This window comes from Lemur catta, chromosome 16, assembly GCF_020740605.2.
Source record: "Lemur catta isolate mLemCat1 chromosome 16, mLemCat1.pri, whole genome shotgun sequence".
Classification (NCBI taxonomy): Eukaryota; Metazoa; Chordata; class Mammalia; order Primates; family Lemuridae; genus Lemur; species Lemur catta.
In genome coordinates this window covers 36,240,027-36,258,449 of record NC_059143.1, presented here as the reverse complement: position 1 = coordinate 36,258,449, position 18,423 = coordinate 36,240,027, and the positions used below count along the sequence as shown (strand labels likewise).

General features: G+C 36.1%; 1 protein-coding gene across 2 annotated transcripts in view; it reads left to right on the top strand.

Moving 5' to 3' along the window:
• The window catches only part of DYM (dymeclin), a 273,454-nt gene that overhangs the window by 13,189 nt on the left and 241,842 nt on the right, over nucleotides 1-18,423 (top strand). For both annotated transcript variants that reach the window (XM_045528017.1, XM_045528018.1), the window contains exon 2: nucleotides 9,749-9,940. In XM_045528017.1, the coding sequence (XP_045383973.1) occupies nucleotides 9,801-9,940 (140 nt within the window). In that variant the 5' untranslated portion in view covers nucleotides 9,749-9,800. The remainder of the gene's footprint in view (nucleotides 1-9,748; nucleotides 9,941-18,423) is intronic.

The following is an 18,423-nucleotide window of genomic DNA, read 5'->3' as shown; positions in this document are numbered from 1 at the left end:
AGTGTGAAAAGTGAATCAAATTTGAGAGATTAGAAGGAAAGAAATCAGGATACTGTTGCACTTAGTCATATGAGATTATAGAAGCCTGGTCTAGTGTGGAGGCAGTGGGAATAGTATAAAGGAAGAGATGGATTTAAAAGATAATATGTAGAATTGTAGATGTTATAGAAGAACTTATAGAACTTGTTGATGGGAGAGTCAGCATAGTAAAGAGGTAAAGACCAGGGACTCTGGAATTGGATTGCCTGGGTTCAAATCCTGGGTTTGCCATTTACTATCTCAGGGACCTTGGTCACATTACTTAAGCCCTGTGTGCCTTAGTTTCCTCAATCTGTAAGTTGAAATAATAGTATCCCCTTCTTAGGGTTGTTATGGGGACTAAGTGAGTCAATAATTGTAAAGTACTTAGACTAGTTTTGGCATATAGACTAAGTAAATTAATTGGTTAAGTGAAAGTACCATTGCACATACTTTTCCCTCTGCCTCAAATATGCTATATTTCCATAGGTGCTTTTTAAAAAAAATTATTTGTATTATTTATTTAATTTTTTAAGCGATGAGGTCTCACTGTGTTGCCCAGGCTGGAATTGAACTCCTGGGCTCAAGCAATCCTCCTGCCTTAGCCTACTGAGTAGCTGAGATTACAGGTGTGAGCCACTGCACCCACTCCGTAGCTTCTTCTATATATTAATAAATAACTCCATTGTAGTATGTACTATATTATCTTATAATAATTTATTGACATATTGTCTTTCCTTCTAGACTTTGAGTTCATTAATAGTAGAGACCTAGTCTTATTCATTTTTGTACTTTTAATACCTATCATAACACGTAGCGTTTATAGTAAGTATATAATAGATATTTGTGGAAAGAATATTTGGTTATGTGAGTGAAATAACACAAGCCAAGAATGCCTGTAACATTGTTAGAAATAGTGACTTTTGGAGTCATTGCTAATTTTGTGGAGGTGAGGGGGCAAATGTTAATTAATTAAGATTTGAGATGATAGCAAGACATCGAAGTGAATGTCCATTAAGTAAAGATTTTTGATTGGGTTTTGACTAAGAAGTCAAGACTAACTAATTTTGGGGGTCACTCACATAGAGATGATAGCACAAGCCAGGAGCACATTCAGATCCTTTCTGAAGGAGAGCAGATAAGGAGAAAATAATCCATTTCATATTTTTATTTTTTTACTTTAAATTATAACATGTTTATAGTTAAAGATCAAGCAGTATAGAAGGACATACAGTGAAAAGTCTCTCCCCTACATTCCCGTCCCATTCTTCAGAGGTAAGCAGTGTTAGACCGTTGCTTGTGTTTCCTTCCGGAAATTGCCTAGGCATCTATAAGGATTTATGTGTATATGAGTTATTCTGTGTCTTTGTTTTTACATGAGATATTTAGGATATCTTTATATATTAACATATTTAAGATTTACCCCATTCTTTTTAATGGCTACACAGTATTCCATTGTATCCTTATTCTACGATGTAGTTAATATGCAGATGATGATCATTTAGGTTATTTTGTGTATTTGCTATTACAAGCAATGATATGATTAACATCTGCATGCATAGAGCTTGTCAACTTGTGTGAGTTTACCTGGGGGATAAGTTTTTAAAAACAAAATTGGTGGTAGAATGGGTGTGTGCTGTTAATTTTGGATAGATAATGCCAAATAACCACACACTAATGGTGCGAGTGCCTGTTTCCTTATTACCCTCACACTGTTACAACATCAAGGTTTTTTAACCTTTACTGATTTGATGGGTTAAAATGATACCTCACTGTTTTAATAGCAAATTTTACTCAGAGTTTAGGCTGAAGTTCTTTTCATCTATTTATTAGCTGTGGGACCTTGCCTATTTCAGCAAGTATTTTTTGAGTAATTTCTTTCTCTTTAGCAGTGTGCTGGAGGTCAATTGGGGATAAGGAAGAAATGTGAAACCTGATTCACACTTCTCAGGATAATCTACCTGGGGAGATGTGTTATATATACTATGGAAAAATAACATTTCAAAGCAATTTTTATATCATGGGAGCTTTAGGGGAGTAGTGGGGAGTTGTGAGGGGTAACTGGTTTTGGGAGGGATGATTGAATCAGTTTTGCACATGTTAAGATTGAGTTCCTGACTACATTGTATTAACATTAAAGACAGGTCCTTTGGGCTGGTGTGGTAATCCCAGTGCTTTGGGAGACTGAGGTGGGAGGATTGCTTGAGGTCAGGAGTTCAAGACCAGCCTGGGCAACATAGTAAGACCCCATCTCTACCAGAAAAAAAAAAAAGTTAGGTGGGTATGGTGGCAGGCACTTGTAGTCCCAGCTACTTGGGTGGGCCACTGAAGTGGGAGGGACTGCTTGAGCCCAGGTATTTGAGGCTGCAGTGAGTGAGTTATGATTGTTCCACCTACTGCAGCCTGGGGGACAGGGTGGGACCTTGTTTCAAAAGATAAAAAAAAAGATAGGTCCTTTGAAAGATTTACTACTAGAAGCATCAGGAATAGCACACTTATTTCTAGCATAGATTTATGTAAGGATCATTGTTATCAACAAAATTACTGATTATATTATAATCAGTGTAATACATTGAGTTTAAAAAAATCTTAAGTGTTTTAGGGATATTGATAGAACTGGCCTTCTGGTCAGAGATTGGGGCTAGGAGAGATTTGAATGTAGTATCATGGAAGCCACATGTGAAATCAGGAAATAGGATCAGGTACTGATAGATTTAGAGAAAGAAGAGCTGAAAGCCAGGGGACTCTAATTTAGATGCATGGTGAGATGGTAAAGGCAATAGGACTCTTGGGGGTCATTGAATAGCGGGCTTTGCATGTTCCATTTTATTCTGGTTATCATTGGTAAGGGTCCTGAGGGTTCCAAATAAACTGGGAGCAGGTGATTTTGTGTGTGTGTGTGTGTGTGTGTGTGTGTTTGTGTGTGTGTGTGTTTGTGTGTGTGTGTGTGTTTGGAATCCTTGGCAGGAATCATTGCAGAAGAGATGCCACTGGGTCCCAGTTTTCTACTTTGCTTTCTGTGGGGAGCACGTGGAACTTTCTGGCAAGAGTACTTCAGTGGCTACTTGTCTTCTCGTGGCTGAACTTGTTCCTCCTGGTGTTTCAGCTGCCTTGGCTATTGCCTTCACTCTGTTCTTAGCAGATGGCACCCTGTTGTTGCTACCTAGGGGAGTGAGGGCTTGGGCAGGGGTGACTGCTCAGGGTGCCCTGGCTAAGCCTGTCCTAGTTGTCCCTGGGCTCTGGCCTTTTTCTGGCCTTTCTGCCTTTGGGTTGGAGTTGCTATTCACACTCTTTGTGATGGTGCCCTTGAAGGCCCTTGCACCTGCTCTGGGATGCTGTTTCCCCTTTTAGCCCATCTCCAGCTGTTTTCTATGTATTATGGGGATTCTTCACAGCTTCTGGTCCCTGTGAATTTTTGAGCATGGCTGTGTAATCACTGACTACTTAAAAAAATCTCTTTTACATTATTTCTAGGGTTTGGTGAGAAAAATGCGGGAAGGAGGCACTGCATTATGTGCTCAATTGGCTGTCTTGATTTTCTAGTTAGTTCTGTGCAGTCCCTCCTAATAAGCTTGTATGCTTTATTCATATTGTTGGGAAAGATTTCATAGTGGCCCTGGACTGAGCAGCTATTTGATTTAATACTTTGTGGTCTATCCTAACAGCTTTGAAAATTAAGTTTATTTCCTGTATGTCAATAGAAAATAGGCAAAGAATATGAGTAGATAATGGTCTTATTTGCAGTAAGAGAAATGCAAATAAAAGTCTTGCTGGAAAACTTTTTTTTTTTTACCTCTCAGTTGACAAGGATCAAAAAATACAATAAAACAGTGGTGGCTATTGAGTGGAGAAATAGGCATTGCTGGTGGGAGTGCAATTTGGTACAACATTAAAAGGCAGCTAACTAGGCAATGTCTACCAAAATTAGAAATGCACATACCCTTCAACCCAGCAATTCTATTTTTCTCGATTTATTATACCTATATACTCATAGATGTGTGAAATATTTTATATACTAATATAAGTAGTAGTATAAGATATAAGTAATATTTCATATGTATTTATATCTCTTATTGGAGAATGATTTGTAATAGCAAAAGACTAAACTATCCAAATGTCTATCAATATGGGATTTATTACCTTATAAAATGGAATGTTACACAGTTGTAAAAAAGAATGAAGTGCTTCATATATGGATATGTAATTATTTCTAATAGATGTCGGTAAGTGGAAATAGCAGAGTAAGGAGACATGTATCATATACTATGGTTTGTGTAAAAAGGGGAAGAATATATGTTTGTATATACACTGAGTTTCTGTGAAATGATACCCAGAGAAACTAGTAATATTTTCTCTGAGTTGAGAAACTAGGTGATTAGAGGACAGGATGGGAGGGAGACTTTTCACTATATATTCTTCGAACCCTTTTCATTTTTTATCATTGTATGTTACTGATTCAAAAAATAAAACAAAAATGAAAATGTCTGACTTAAGTTTTATTAGTAGGCTTTGTGATAATATTGTTTCTCATTGTTGCCTTGCCTGGGGAGGGGAAGGGGTTGATTCCAAAGTGAAATTTTGCGTTTTTTGAAAATTCAGCGTTCATGTACCTAATTAAACCACTGGAGTAAATTGTTTTAATTGATTGCTTTTAAGGTACCATGAGAAAAGTAAAATACTGGTCTACTTAATTGAGAACAAATTGTACTGATTCTTATTTCTTTTGGTCTGGTGTCATTTTCATACTATTGATTTTCATGAAGCATAGAGAAGGAAAATTTAGTTCATGGTTGAGCCAGGAGAACCCATACTTAAATTGCTCATACCAGTAAACACTCATGCAACTAACCCATTTTGATCCACACACTTAAAGGTGTCTGTCCAGTACACTAATGTTAGGCCTACAATCCTAACTGCTGATTAGCCTGAGTCCCCCGATAAATAGCAAACTGTAAACACATTGTCAAGGTCTTTTTATTTGTTTTACAAAAAACATTTCATTGAGGCATATACAAGGGTCACAGACATTATTGGACAAGTAAAAGAATTTACAGCATTTGGTGACAAGGAAATAGCAGTACCCTTAAGTATTAATAGGTGGTAGAGGACAAAATCTGTTGTGTACTCCTCAGAGTTAATGAATTTAGTGTGGGATCCCCCAAAGACCTAGAAACATTACTTACTTTGCATTTATTGAAGAATACAGTTCAGTTTTGAATAAGATTTGAAAGAAAGACTTTATTTGAGGAAACTAGTCTAAATGAAAGGCCATTCTAAGACACCAAGTAATTAGAATGTGTGATCCTAATATCTCATCATGGGATAATATAGTTGATGAAGTAATTTAATATGTAAAAATAATGTTAGTGGTTGTGAAAGTATCTGTTAATATGATTTGTTGGCATCTTTTTGGGATGTGTAGATTAGATTTTTGGGATTGAATTTTTTAGTTGATTTTTAAGAACTTTTTATTTTGAAACAATTATAGACTTATGAAAATAGTACAGATAAGTCTATGTACCTTTCACCTTGCTTCCTCCATTGTTAATATGACTATAGTATCAAAACCAGAAAATTGGTACTGGCACAATATAATAAACTGCAGACCATGCTTAGATTTCTCAGTGTTTTACATGCACTTATTTTTTTTTTCTTGTGTGTGTGGCTTTTTTTTCTTCCAGTCTGTGGCTTGGCTTTTCATCCTCTTAACAATGTCTTTCACAGACCAAATTGATGAAGCTCAGATTATCAACTTTCTTTTCTTTTGTATATTGTGCTTTTGCATCATGTCCATGAATTCTCCTAATCCTAGGCCACAAAGATTTTCTTCTATGTTATCTTCTATGAGTTTTATAAATTTATGTTTTACATTTAAATCTATGGTCTACTTTGAGTTAATTTTTGTATAAGGTATAAGGTTTATTTAGGTCAAGGTGCCTTTTTTTTTTTTTTTGGCCTATTTTTTGCCTATCCAGTTGTAGCACCACTTGTTGAAAAGACTGTTCACTCTTCTATTGAATTGCTTTTGCACTGTTGACAAAAATCAGTTGGCTATACTTTTGTAAGTCCATTTCTGGATTTTCTATGTTGTTTTATTGATCTGTGTCTGCCACTAGTGTGGGTTTGAATTAATTCCTCTTTTCTGACTAAGCCCTGACTATTGCTTGTTAGTAACTTTATACAATGATGAAAATTTGAAATTTAGATTTTAGAAGCTAACCTAAATTGTGTATCTTATGATGTTAAACTCTATCAGACATAGATTTTCTTAAGCTTGCTAGTTATGTGCCTCAGCAAAGAATAATTCACGTTTTTGTCACCATTATTTTAGTTATGATGGTATTCTGTTTTCTATGTATGTTAAAATCTGGAGCCAGGCACAGTTGCAGGTACCTGTAGTTCCACCTACTCAGGAGGCTGAGGATGGAGGATTGGTTGAGGTCAGAAGTTTGAGGCTGTAGTGAGCTACCATCACGCCTGTAAGTAGCCACTTGCCCTCCAGCATGGGCAGCATAGTGAGACCTCCATCTCTTAAAAAAAATTAAGTCTGAATAAGAAATAAAACAGTGAAGAAGGTTTAAAAATACTTTGTTTTTAATCAAAGTCATATATGGATATGGTTTTAAAAATCAAATAATATGATGGACTTGAAATAAAAACTGTGCTGCCATTTTTTCCACTCCAGAGTCCTTTTCCTTAGTGCTGGCCACTTTCAAATCTATTAGCTGTTGTTTCTCACTGTTTACCTCTTTATTTATAACTGAAAAGCTTTTAGTGTTACTTTTTTGATGTAATAATTTTTAGATATTTTCTACTGACTCCCTACCTATTATGGAAGGTGAAGATTTAGTACTCTTAGGCCACCATTCCCACTTCTTTTTCTAGAATATTCTCAGTATCATTACCTCACAATATTTGGCTAAATCTTTAGTATTTACATCATAATGATTATATAAATATTGATTACTGTTGAATTGAGTCATATGTTATGATTATATGACCTTTCTTAAATAATGTTTGTTTAGTACATAGTCTTTAAAAAATCATTTACTTTGTTTTCCATGTAACTATTATTTATGACTTCCAGATTCTCCTATAGTATTATAACACTCCACAGAATAAGGTCCAACACATTAAGTGACCTATCAGTTCTGTTTTCTCTCCTTCTGGAGATCCTGGAGCCGTTTTGACTCTTGTCCCAGCCTGCGGCATCGCTCTTGCCCTGTGACTTCTCTTCTCCACTGCCCTGTACTGAATCCTGTTTCCTGATTCCATGTCTTCCTCTTTCTTGGCTTATTCCCTCATGTGGAATCCCTCCTCTTCTCCTAGCTTCCAGAAAATGGGTGCTTGGGAGGTGTTTTGAATCTTGGCAAGTCAGAAAATGTCTTTATTATACCTTCATACTTAATTAGTAGTTTGGCTAGCTATACCATTCTAGTTAAATTAGTTCCTCTTAAAATTTTAAAGGCATTGCTTCCCTGCCAACTAGCTTCCAGTATTGCTGTTGAAAGGTTGAGAAACCCTTCTTTTCTCCTCTTTAAAAAATGCTCTTTCAGCAGAACCACCATTCTTTTCCTTTTAAAAATTAATATATAAAACAGGAATAAAGAGTAATATAACAAAAGCCCATGCACGCAGTGTCCATTTCAACAAATCCAAACATTTGCCATTTGTACTTCATCTCACTTGCCTTCTGTTCTTTCCCTTTTCTGTTTAAAAAAGTATTGACCTGATGAAACCCCTCTCTGCTCTTTCTGATATCATTAGAATTTGCTATTTATTTATTCAGGTTGTCTGGGATTTGAGGGAGTCTTTTTAATTTTTTTTTTTTTTTTTTTGAGACAGGGTCTTGCTCTGTTGCCCAAGCTGGAGTGCAGTAGTGCGATCATAGCTCACTGCAACCTCAAACTCCTGGGCTTAAGTGATCTTCTTGCCTCAGCCTCCTGAGTAGCTGGGACTACAGGTGCTTGCCACCATGCTTGGCTAATTTTTATATTTTTTTGTAGAGACGGGGTCTTGTTATGTTGCTCAGGCTAGTCTTGAAATCCTGGCTTCAAGCACTCCTCCTGCCTCAGCCTCCCAAAATGCTGGGATTACAGACATGAACCACCACACCCACCTTTGTTTTAATGCTTGTACTAGACATGATAAATCCATAATATCATTTGCATGTTTTAAAATCTTATACATGAAATCATACCATGGATATTATTTGGTATTTTGTTTAATTATATTTTTGAGATGTATTTATTTTGGTAATTGTGGCTCTGGTTCATTCATTTTTTTCACTAATGTATCCCATAGTAAGACTACTAAAAAATTTAATTTTAAATAGCTTAAAATATAAAGTAGCTTTGGAATGGAGTATGATAAGTAAGGGATTTATGTATTTCAGAATATGTCTTTATAGCATTTCCTAATTTGGCTTAATAATTTCTATTTTGAGAAATTAAACCTTAGGATTAGTTGGCTTGATATGGAGGTATAATTGAAGTCAGCTATTACTGGGGTCCCTGCCCCCATGACTAGGGAGGATGAAAGTAGTGGGTGGCTTTGGGTTCACGGGCAGGTGATCAGGAGCCAGATGTATTTCTCACTCATATTCAGAAGACCTGGCTGACCATGTGCATTGGGGAAGCCTCATGCCCTCAGATAAACAGCTCAGTCCAGTTCCGAAGAGAACATGGGAGGCATACTTCCAAATTCTGACCTTGACTTTAATCTTAATTCCTTTGTGGGATGAGGAGGGACATAAGTAAGAGAGTTAGTCACTTACTGATACAAATTCCCATCTGACCTGAGCTTTCTTTGGCTACTGAGCCCACATAGTTTCCTTTCATTGTGATGGAATATTAAAATAGTACAATTTATTATTCATCTCCTCACCATTTTATTATTCAGTGAGAGACTTTTTCTGAACAAATTGAGATAAAACATGATCTAGAATTACGTTAAGTGTGATGCAAGGAAGACAGTGATTCATATTTGTAACTAAATTTAATTTTCCCCTTAATGACCAAGAATGACAAATACTGAAGAGCCGTGGGGATACTAGTTATTTATTTACTCACTTGTTCTTTCCACATACTGTTTAAGGAATGCCTGTCACATGCTAGTCTAGACATTGGGGTTGGAAAGATGAATAAGATAGTTCCTATTGTCAAAGATATTCATGGTTTAGGAGAAGATGCATGCCAAAAATACTGTATGTGCCCCACATCAGAGTGCAAGAAACATTAAATGTGACTCCTTTGGAATCTTGAGCTCTTTCACTTGAAGCAGGTGATTAAGGTCTGTCCCCATTACCTCCATAAGTGTAGGTAGTGCATGGTAGTTACTTGAACCACTTTCTCCTCCTCTTTGCACATTCAAGCCATCTAGTCTCTCTATTTCTTTATCATCACTGTTTCAGTTGTAAAGAGCTTTATTTTCAGACTATTTGTTAATAAGTTATTATTATGAATTTTCTTTGAGATACTTTCTTGGACAGAGATATGCCTGTCCTAAGATCTATGATACCAGTACTGAATCTATTCGGATTTTTGTGTTTTGTGTTGGCTAAGGCATATTTTAGCCCCATTTCCTCCCATGTAACTTTGTATCTGATATCTAATATACCTAAAAATGAAGAGAGGTGTGATTTCTTTTAGTAAGTTCATAGTTTTTTACATGTAGAAAAAGTATGATAACTGTTTTGAACAAGTTTGAAGATATTTTTCCTTTTTTATAGGTTGTCTTGTGGAAATGCAGGTTTAAGGACAAGTTATCTACCAAATTTGAAGATGGGATCAAATAGCAGCAGAATCGGTGATCTTCCTAAAAATGAATACTTAAAGAAGTTATCAGGAACAGAACGTGTCTCTGAGAATGACCCGTTCTGGAATCAGCTTCTCTCGTTTTCTTTCCCTGCACCAACGAGCAGGTAAGAGATTGCCTGGAGATTGAAAATTTGTGTAGAGGGCCATGTGAACATTTGTGGTATGCTGATTTAAAAAAAAATTTTTTTTTAATGTTCTATGTGACTGTCTGTCTTTCTATCTGTCATATATGTACCAGTAGAAAGCCCAAAAGATATGAAAAGGATAATAAGCTTTTCTCTTCTCTTTCTCCCACTCAGCCCCTCTCTTCTCCAGAGGTAACCACTGGTAGCAGTTTCTTTCGAATCCTTCTGGATATAGTACAAGGTTATTTAAGCATGTATTTCATGTAGTTTTATAAAATGTTTAAGTGCGAATGTAGTATATTACACATACTATTCTGTCCCTTGTTTTTTTCCATAATTAAACGAAATATGTATTCTATATGTAGCACATATGCAACTGCCTTATTCTTTTTAAATGGCTGCAGAGTATCCATAGAATATATGTAATCAGTTTTCTATTGATAGACATTTAGATTGTTTCCAGTCTTTTGTTATGACAGATAATGCTGCATACATAATTTCTCATGTGTACAAATATATCTAGTATAAATTCCTTGAAGTAGAATTGCTGGGTCAAAGTGCATGTGCATTTGTAACTTTGGTAGATATGCCAAACCGTGTGCTGTGGGAATTGTACCAGTTTACACTCCTACCAGCAATGTTTGAGACAGTCTGTTTCCCCACACCTTTGTCAGTTTGATGCATTTTTAGACTTTTGACCTTTGCCAATTTGGTAGGTGAAAAACGATATCTCATTTTAAACTCTGTTATAAAAATTGACAAAATAGAGTACCTAGAATATTGAATTCCCATGTACTCAATAATGAGATTTAAAAAAAAATTTATTTTTTTTAACAGGTTTATTGTGATAGGCAGAATAGTGTTTCCCCAAAAGATGTCCATGTCCTAGTCCCCAGATTCTATGAATATGTTACATGGCAAAGGGGAACTAAGGTAGCAAATGGAACTAAGGTTGCTAATCAGCTGACCTTAAATAGAGAGATTATCCTGGATTATTAGGTGGGCCCAATTGCTAGGGTTCTTGAAAGTGAAAGAGGGAAGTAGAAGAGAAAGAGGAGTGATGTGAGTGATGTGATTGATATGACGTGAGTGATGTGATGTGAGGTGAGGTGAGGAGGACTCAACCTGCCCTTGCTGGCTTTGAAGATGGAAGAAGGGGATCAAGAGTTAAGAAATGTGAGCAGCTTGCAGAAGCTGGAAGAGGCGAGGAAACAGATCTCCCCATAGAGCCTCCAGAAAGGAATGCAGCCCTGCTGACATCTTTTTGTTTGTTTGTTTGTTTGTTTCAAAATATAAAGGGGGTACAAATGTGTTACATGGATACCTTGTATAATGCTTAAGACAGGCTTTTAGGTCGACGAGGTGGCTCACACCAATAATCCTAGCACTCTGGGAGGTCAAGGCGGGAGGATCATTTGAGCTCAGGAGTTCAAATGAGCAGCCTGAGCAAGAGCCAGACCCTGTCTCTACTAAAAAACAGTAGAAAGAAATTAGCCGGACAACTAAAAATATATAGAAAAAATTAGCTGGGCATGGTGGTGCATGCCTGTAGTCCCAGCTACTTGGGAGGCTGAGGCAGTAAGATTGTTTGAGCCCAGGAGTTTGAGGTTGCTGTGAGCTAGGCTGATGCCATGGCACTCTAGCCCGGGCAACAGAGTGAGACTCTTGTCTCAAAAAAAAAAAAAAAAAAAAATGGGGCTTTTAGTGTGCCCTTCATCAGAATAGTGTTCATTGTACTCAATAGGTAAGTTTTTACCCCTCACCTGTTTTCCCACCCTCCTCACTTCTTGGTTTCCAATGACCTTTACATCTCTTTGTGCCTGTGTGTACCCATGGTTTAGCTCCCAATTATTAGTGAGTATATGTGGTGTTTGTTTTTCCATTTCTGAGATACTTTAGTTAGGATGGAATGGTCTCCAGTTCCATCCAAGTTGCTGCAAAAGACATTTTATTCCTTTTCATGACTGAGTAGTACTCCATGGTATATGTGTATACACACACACACACACACACACACACACATACATATACACACCATAGTTTCTTAATCTACTCGTGAATTGATGGGCACTTATATTGATTCCACATCTTTGCAGTTGTGAAGTGTACTGCAATAAACATTTGAGTGTGCCTGTCTTTTTGACAAAATGATTTCTTTTCTGTTGGGTAGAGATGCAGTAGTGGGATTGCTGAATCAAATGATAAGTCTACCTTTATTTTTCTGAGGACTCTCCATATTGTTTTCCATAGAGATTGTACTAATTTGCAGTCCCACCAATAGTGTATAAGTGTTCCTTTCTCTCTGCGTCCATGCCAGCATCTGTTATTTTTTGACTTTTTCATAATTACCATTCTGACAGGGATAAGGTGATATCTTGTGGTTTTAATTTACATTTCCTTGAAGATTAGTTACATTGAGCATTTTTTCATATGTTTATTGGCCATTTGTCTTTCTTCTTTTGAGAAGCTTCTGTTCATATCTTTTGCCCACTTTTTAATAGGGTTGTTTGTTTTTTTCTTGCTGATTTGCTTGAGTTCTTGTAAATTCTGGTTGTTAGCCCTTTATCAGATGTGTAGCTTGTCAATATTTTCTCCTGTTCTGTAGGTTGTCTGTTTGCTCTCTTGATTGTTCCCTTAGCTGTGCAGAAGCTTTTTAGTTTAATCAAATCCCATTTGTTAATTTTTGTGTTGTTTTACACCACTAAATTTGTGGTAACTTTTATAGCAGCAGTAGAAAACAAATACAAGTTATTGAGATATGTATTACATGAGGATATTGAAAAAGTGTGGTTTTATACCAGTTATTATGATTGATCAGAGGCTTGAGTGTGTTTTAGTGTTCATTGATTTTTGTCTGAATCAGTTATTTCATAAGAGGTTACAAAATGGTGATATTTCTAATTTGGTTATTCCTTCCACACTTATTAACTGGAATTCTTCTGTAAAGAAGAACTTTCCTTCATCAGTTAGGTCATGTAAAATATATTTCTTACTATATGATAATACTAAATAAAGGTAAACACTTCATTCTTTTCCAGTTTTCAGGAAAAGATTGGTGTAATGGTGACCAATAAGTCTGTACTTCTCTCCCCTGACCCCAGAGGTAGAGGGGCGATTTCTCTATCTTTTGAGGGTGAATTAAAACACTCAGGCACACACACATTTTTGTGTGACCAATTGTCATTTTTCCTTTTGATACCCAGTTGGATGAGTTTTGGATAGTGGCCCTTATGATTTTATTTGCCTTTTTTTTTTTTTTTTTTTTTTTTTGAGACAGGCTCACTCTGTCACCTCAGGGTAGAGTGCTGTGGGATCAGCCTAGCTCACAGCAACCTCAAACTCTTGGGCTCAAGCGATCATCCTGCCCCAGCCTTCCAAGTAGCTGGGACTACAGGCATGCACCACCATGCCCGGATAATTTTCTCCATATGTATTTTTAGTTGTCCCGCTAATTTCTTTCTATTGTTTTTTATTAGAGACGGGGTCTGGCTCTTGCTCAGGCTGGTCTCGAACTCCTGAGCTGAAATGATCCACCCACCTCGGCCTCTTGGAGTGCTAGGATTACAGGCGTGAGCCACCGGTGGTACCCGGCCAGAGTTCTAGATTTGAGACTAGTGCTAAGCAATAGAGTAACAGCTTGTGTACTCTCCTCACGGGGAATCATTTTGCTGGGGCAGTGACTTTGGGTGCAGTGTAAAGAATGGAGGCTGGGAAGCATGGTAGGAGGTGCATAGATTCAGGAGCCAGACTGACCTTGCCTTGCAGCTCAGCTCTGCTACTTACTGGCTTTGTGAACTCAGGCAAACTGCTCAATCTCGTTGAGCCTGTTGCTTCTACCGTAAAATGGGAATAGTAATCCTTACCATGTAGATTTGTAGAGATGGTAAAACACCATATGCATGTGAAGTGTCTGACTTTCCTCTTCTTTCAAAGAATAATACCTATTAGTTTTAAAAAGAGCAAGGGCTCTGTCTTGAGAGTCTAAAATATTTGAGGAGTGAAAATAAACAGTAGAAATTTAACCAATTTCCTGATGACTGCTTTATACTGATCATTGAAAGTCCTGTGACCCTTTTGAATTAATTGTTTAGCTGTTCTAAAAATTAGGCCAGACCATGAGTATAGTAATATTTGTCTTTGTGCTTAAACAATATACTTTTTATAAAGGCTACTTTTCAGAAACCTTTAGTGTTATGAAAATTGTATTATGTATACTGAGCACTAGATGGTGCTCATATAAGGCAAAAAGACAGCTTTTGGTGCAGTCATTTAAAACTCATTTTTCTAAGCACTAAAGTAGTACATGTGCATTTTTAATACTTTTAAATACAGAAAAGAACAAAGAAGGCAAAAAAGATAAAAATAATAAGCAGGAGTAACTATTGTTAACATTTTGTTCTGTCTCATTTAAAAATGTATTTATCACATTTTACACATTGTTTCTTTAACTCACATTTCCCTTATGTTAGTGTTTTCCTATAACATAATTTTAAATGGTTGTAGAGTAGTCTATCTTATAAATATCCATACTTTATTTAACTGTTATTGAACATTTTGGTTATTTCTTATTTCTATGATTGTATATGAAAATACGATGAATTTTCTTGTAGCCAAGTCTTTGTGCATATCCCTGTTATGTAAGTAGAGTGAGTTCTTTATAGTTGATTTGCTGGTAAAATAATCTTTTTTTTTACCCCCTTTCCCCCTGACCAAAATAATCTTCTTTAAAAAATTACATAATTAATCTTTTGTTGTAGAAAAGTCAGAAAATACAGAAACAAAGGGAAAAATAGTCATGTTTTCTCATCACACAGAGATAACCATTGTTAATATTTTGGTATACAGTCTTTCATACTTTTAAAAAATATGTATTTATGTTTTTTTACAAAATGGGATTATACTATATTAATGCTATGTAACTTTTAAAAATTAACATATTTAATGTTTTATTTTCAATAAATGTGGATTTTTACGTCAAAAGTAATTATTGAATACCTCCTATTTGCCAAGCACTGTTTACAAGAGCTGAAAACATGAGAGACAAGGTGCCTGCCCTTGTGCAACTTATATGTTAGTGGAGGAGATGGACAGTAAACAGGTAATTATATAAGATCATTTCTGGAAGTGCCAAGTATAATGAAGAAAAATAAAGCAGAGCGAAGTCATGGAGAGTGACAGAATGGGAGCAAATGCAAGCAGGAGCTCCTTTAGATAGAGGGTCTCTGGGAAGGCAGCTGGGGAGTGAGCCATGCCACCTGTGGGGAGAGTGTTCCAGGTAGAGGGAACAGCAAGGGTAAGGAACCTGAAGCAGGAATAAGTTCTGCAAGATAGAGGAGTAGCAGAAAGGCCAATGCAGCAGAACAGTGAGCAAGGAAATGAATTATGCAGGGACTTCTGGCCATATGAAAGTTTTTTATGTTGCATGGTATTTCAGAGATGAGCATGTTTCAATGTTGGTATTTGGGAATAGAGCCTAGTCTGCTATAATTTTCTAACTACCTTATAATATGGAAGGATTTTACATAATTTTTTTATTGTGGTAAAATACATATAACATAAAATTGACCTTTTCAACCATTTTAAACTGTACAAGTCAGTGTCATTAAGTACATTTACAATGTTGTACAACCATGCCCACTGTCCCTTTCCAGAACCTTTTCACCACCCCAAACAAAACACTATTAAACAGTAATTTCCCTTTCCCCTTTCCTCTCAGTCCATGGTAACCTCTATTCTACTTTCTGTCTCTGTGAATTTGACTACTCTGGGTACCTCATGTAAGTGGAATCATACAGTATTTGTCGTTTTCTGACTGGCTTATTTCACATAGCATAATGTTTTCAAGGTTCATCCATGTTGTGATGTGTCAGAATTTCCTTCCTTAAGGCTAAATAATATCCATTGTAGGTATGTAGGACATCATATTATATAAGGTTTTTTAAACTTTGGTTTGTTGCACTCATAAATTCTTTTAAAGGGCCTCCACTTCTCTTTAGCATTGTTAGGTTTCAGTTACCACTTTGATTTTTCTTTTGGGGATTTTTCTTGCATTATAAAAAATTTAGTTCTACTAAGATAAATGATAAAAGATAATGATAAAATGATAAAAGGTAAATGATACAAGTATCATTCTGGGCTGGGCACAGTGGCTCATGGCTGTGATCCCAGCAGTTTGGGAGGCCAAGGTGGGAGGATCGCTTGAGCCTAGGAGTTTGAGACCAGGCTGGGCAACATAATGAGACCCTGTCTCTTAAAAAAAAAATTTAGTCGAGCATGTTGGCATGTGCCTGTAGTTCTAGCTGCTCGGGAGGCTCAGGTGGAAGGATTGCTTGAGCCCAGGAGTTCAACATTGCATTGAGCTATGATCATGCCACTACACTCTAACCTGGGTGACAGAGTGAGACTTTGTCTCAAAAAAAAAAAAAAGTCATTCCGCTAAGAGGCTTTGCTAATGTAAACCTTATCATTGATTTACCAGTTATTGATTGAGCACTTATTGTGTGTCAGGCTCTGGGTTCATTGCCTTAGGTGTATCTCTTCATTTAGTTCTGTTATTGTTATTCAAGTCTGTTATTATTACCATATATGAGAAAACTGAAACCTAGGGAGGTTGTCCGGAGTCACACAGTGAGCAGCTAGTCAGAACCAGATTTAAACCAGGTTTATTTGTGTAACTCTGAAGAAGAATTCTGATGATCATTGTGCTACACTGTCTCCTTTTGAAAGTGTAGACTAATCACAGACGAAGCTTGAAATAATGACTAAAGAACTGCAGCATTAAATTATATGGTTATCTTTGAGAAAAGGATCACCAGATTATATATTCACATTTTCAAGTACTTTCAAAGCACAGGTACCTTTATGTTTGAGTCATAATCACAGGTACTTTTATGTTTGAGTGCCATTATTTACAATAATGCACAGAAGCTGATGAGTAATCTGTTTGGTATTTTAACCTTGCCTTGGGTGGAGTGTATCTTCTCTCTATTTAAGGGGACCTGCCTGAATGAATGATTCTTTCTCAAAGCTTCTTAATCTGTTTCCTCAGTTGAGAACCAGGAAGAGACCTTTATTGAATTAGGTCACAAGTTTTTACCTGACAGAAACAATTAAGTGATTGTAAAATTATTTTTTTCTTTGAATCTTTGATGGCTGTCTCTGTTTCTGTATTTTTATTCTCTTTGGCACACTTTTCTGTACAATTATTTTAGAACTTTTCAAGTTGAAAACAATCTACTGTCATTGAGGTGGGCCTGGGATAGATACTAAACTGTCTTCTAAATTCTTTTCTAATTCTTTCATCATAGGTTTGCTTGGATGGTGACCAAAATAATGTACTAGGTTATTTTACTAAGGGAATAGATAATTTGAACTTTTCTTGGGATCTTATTTTCTCAAATTGAGGGATCCCAAAAAGTTCAGTTTTTACATCTTGAGTCAAAACCTTTATTTCCTGTCCATTCATTTATACCCTTCTATGCAAAATCATTTTGGAAGATGCTTCAATTTGCTCAGGATTATTCCCTTCAACCAGAAGTTTAAATGGAGGAAAATATGTATTGTTGAACATATTAAAGTATGGGAGCAAGTAGGTTTTACTCCAAGTGCACCTTTGATTCCTTTTCTTACTGTGTTGGTTGGAATACGATTTTTTAAAGTCATTTTGTCTTTTACTTTCTTGAAAAAATAAATACCGCATTATCTAGCATGGTAGTTGCTGAAATTTTGACATTTTGATAGTTATAGTGCTTTTCATTTTGGCAGTTGAATGACAGCATATAGGATTGTCTGTGAATCACATGAATATAAACACCTTTTTGGTTCTGCTTAGTGCATTAAAAATTGCTATAATAAATTTATATGTAGTTTTTATCCTTTGATTTTTTCCTATGAATAGGCCCTTTTAGACCATTAATCTTCCCACAGTTTAACCACTGAATGGGCTGATTCTTGTTAGTTTTGTGAATGATTTCTGTAATTCTCTTTGCTAAGGTAAGGGGGAAAAGGTCTTTAGAAATGCTTCTGTGCTTTTCTGAATGGTTACTCGTTGATATACTCAGGTCATACCTTAAACTGACAAACATTATATATTTGTCAGAATATGTGTGTTCTGGGCTGAAAGTGACATCATTAATATAAAATGTCAATTTTGAAATAATTTTATGACAGAATTTTCAGTGAAAGGGACTTAAGCATTTTCAGTGTATATTTTATGAGCCTTATAGTTTAGTAGAATCTATGTTCAGAAGTCTATTACAACTTTACCCCCAACAATTTTTTGCCTATTTGCTTTTCTTTAAAAGATTTGAACTATTAAGTTTTTCATCTTTCATTAATTGAGATTCATATATCAGACTAATGTACCTAAAAGTGAAGTAAAACCAGTCTAGATTACTGAAAGCTGTGAATTAAGAAAAATGTAATTTAAAATTTTAGCTCCCTGACCAAACTATGGTTTATGG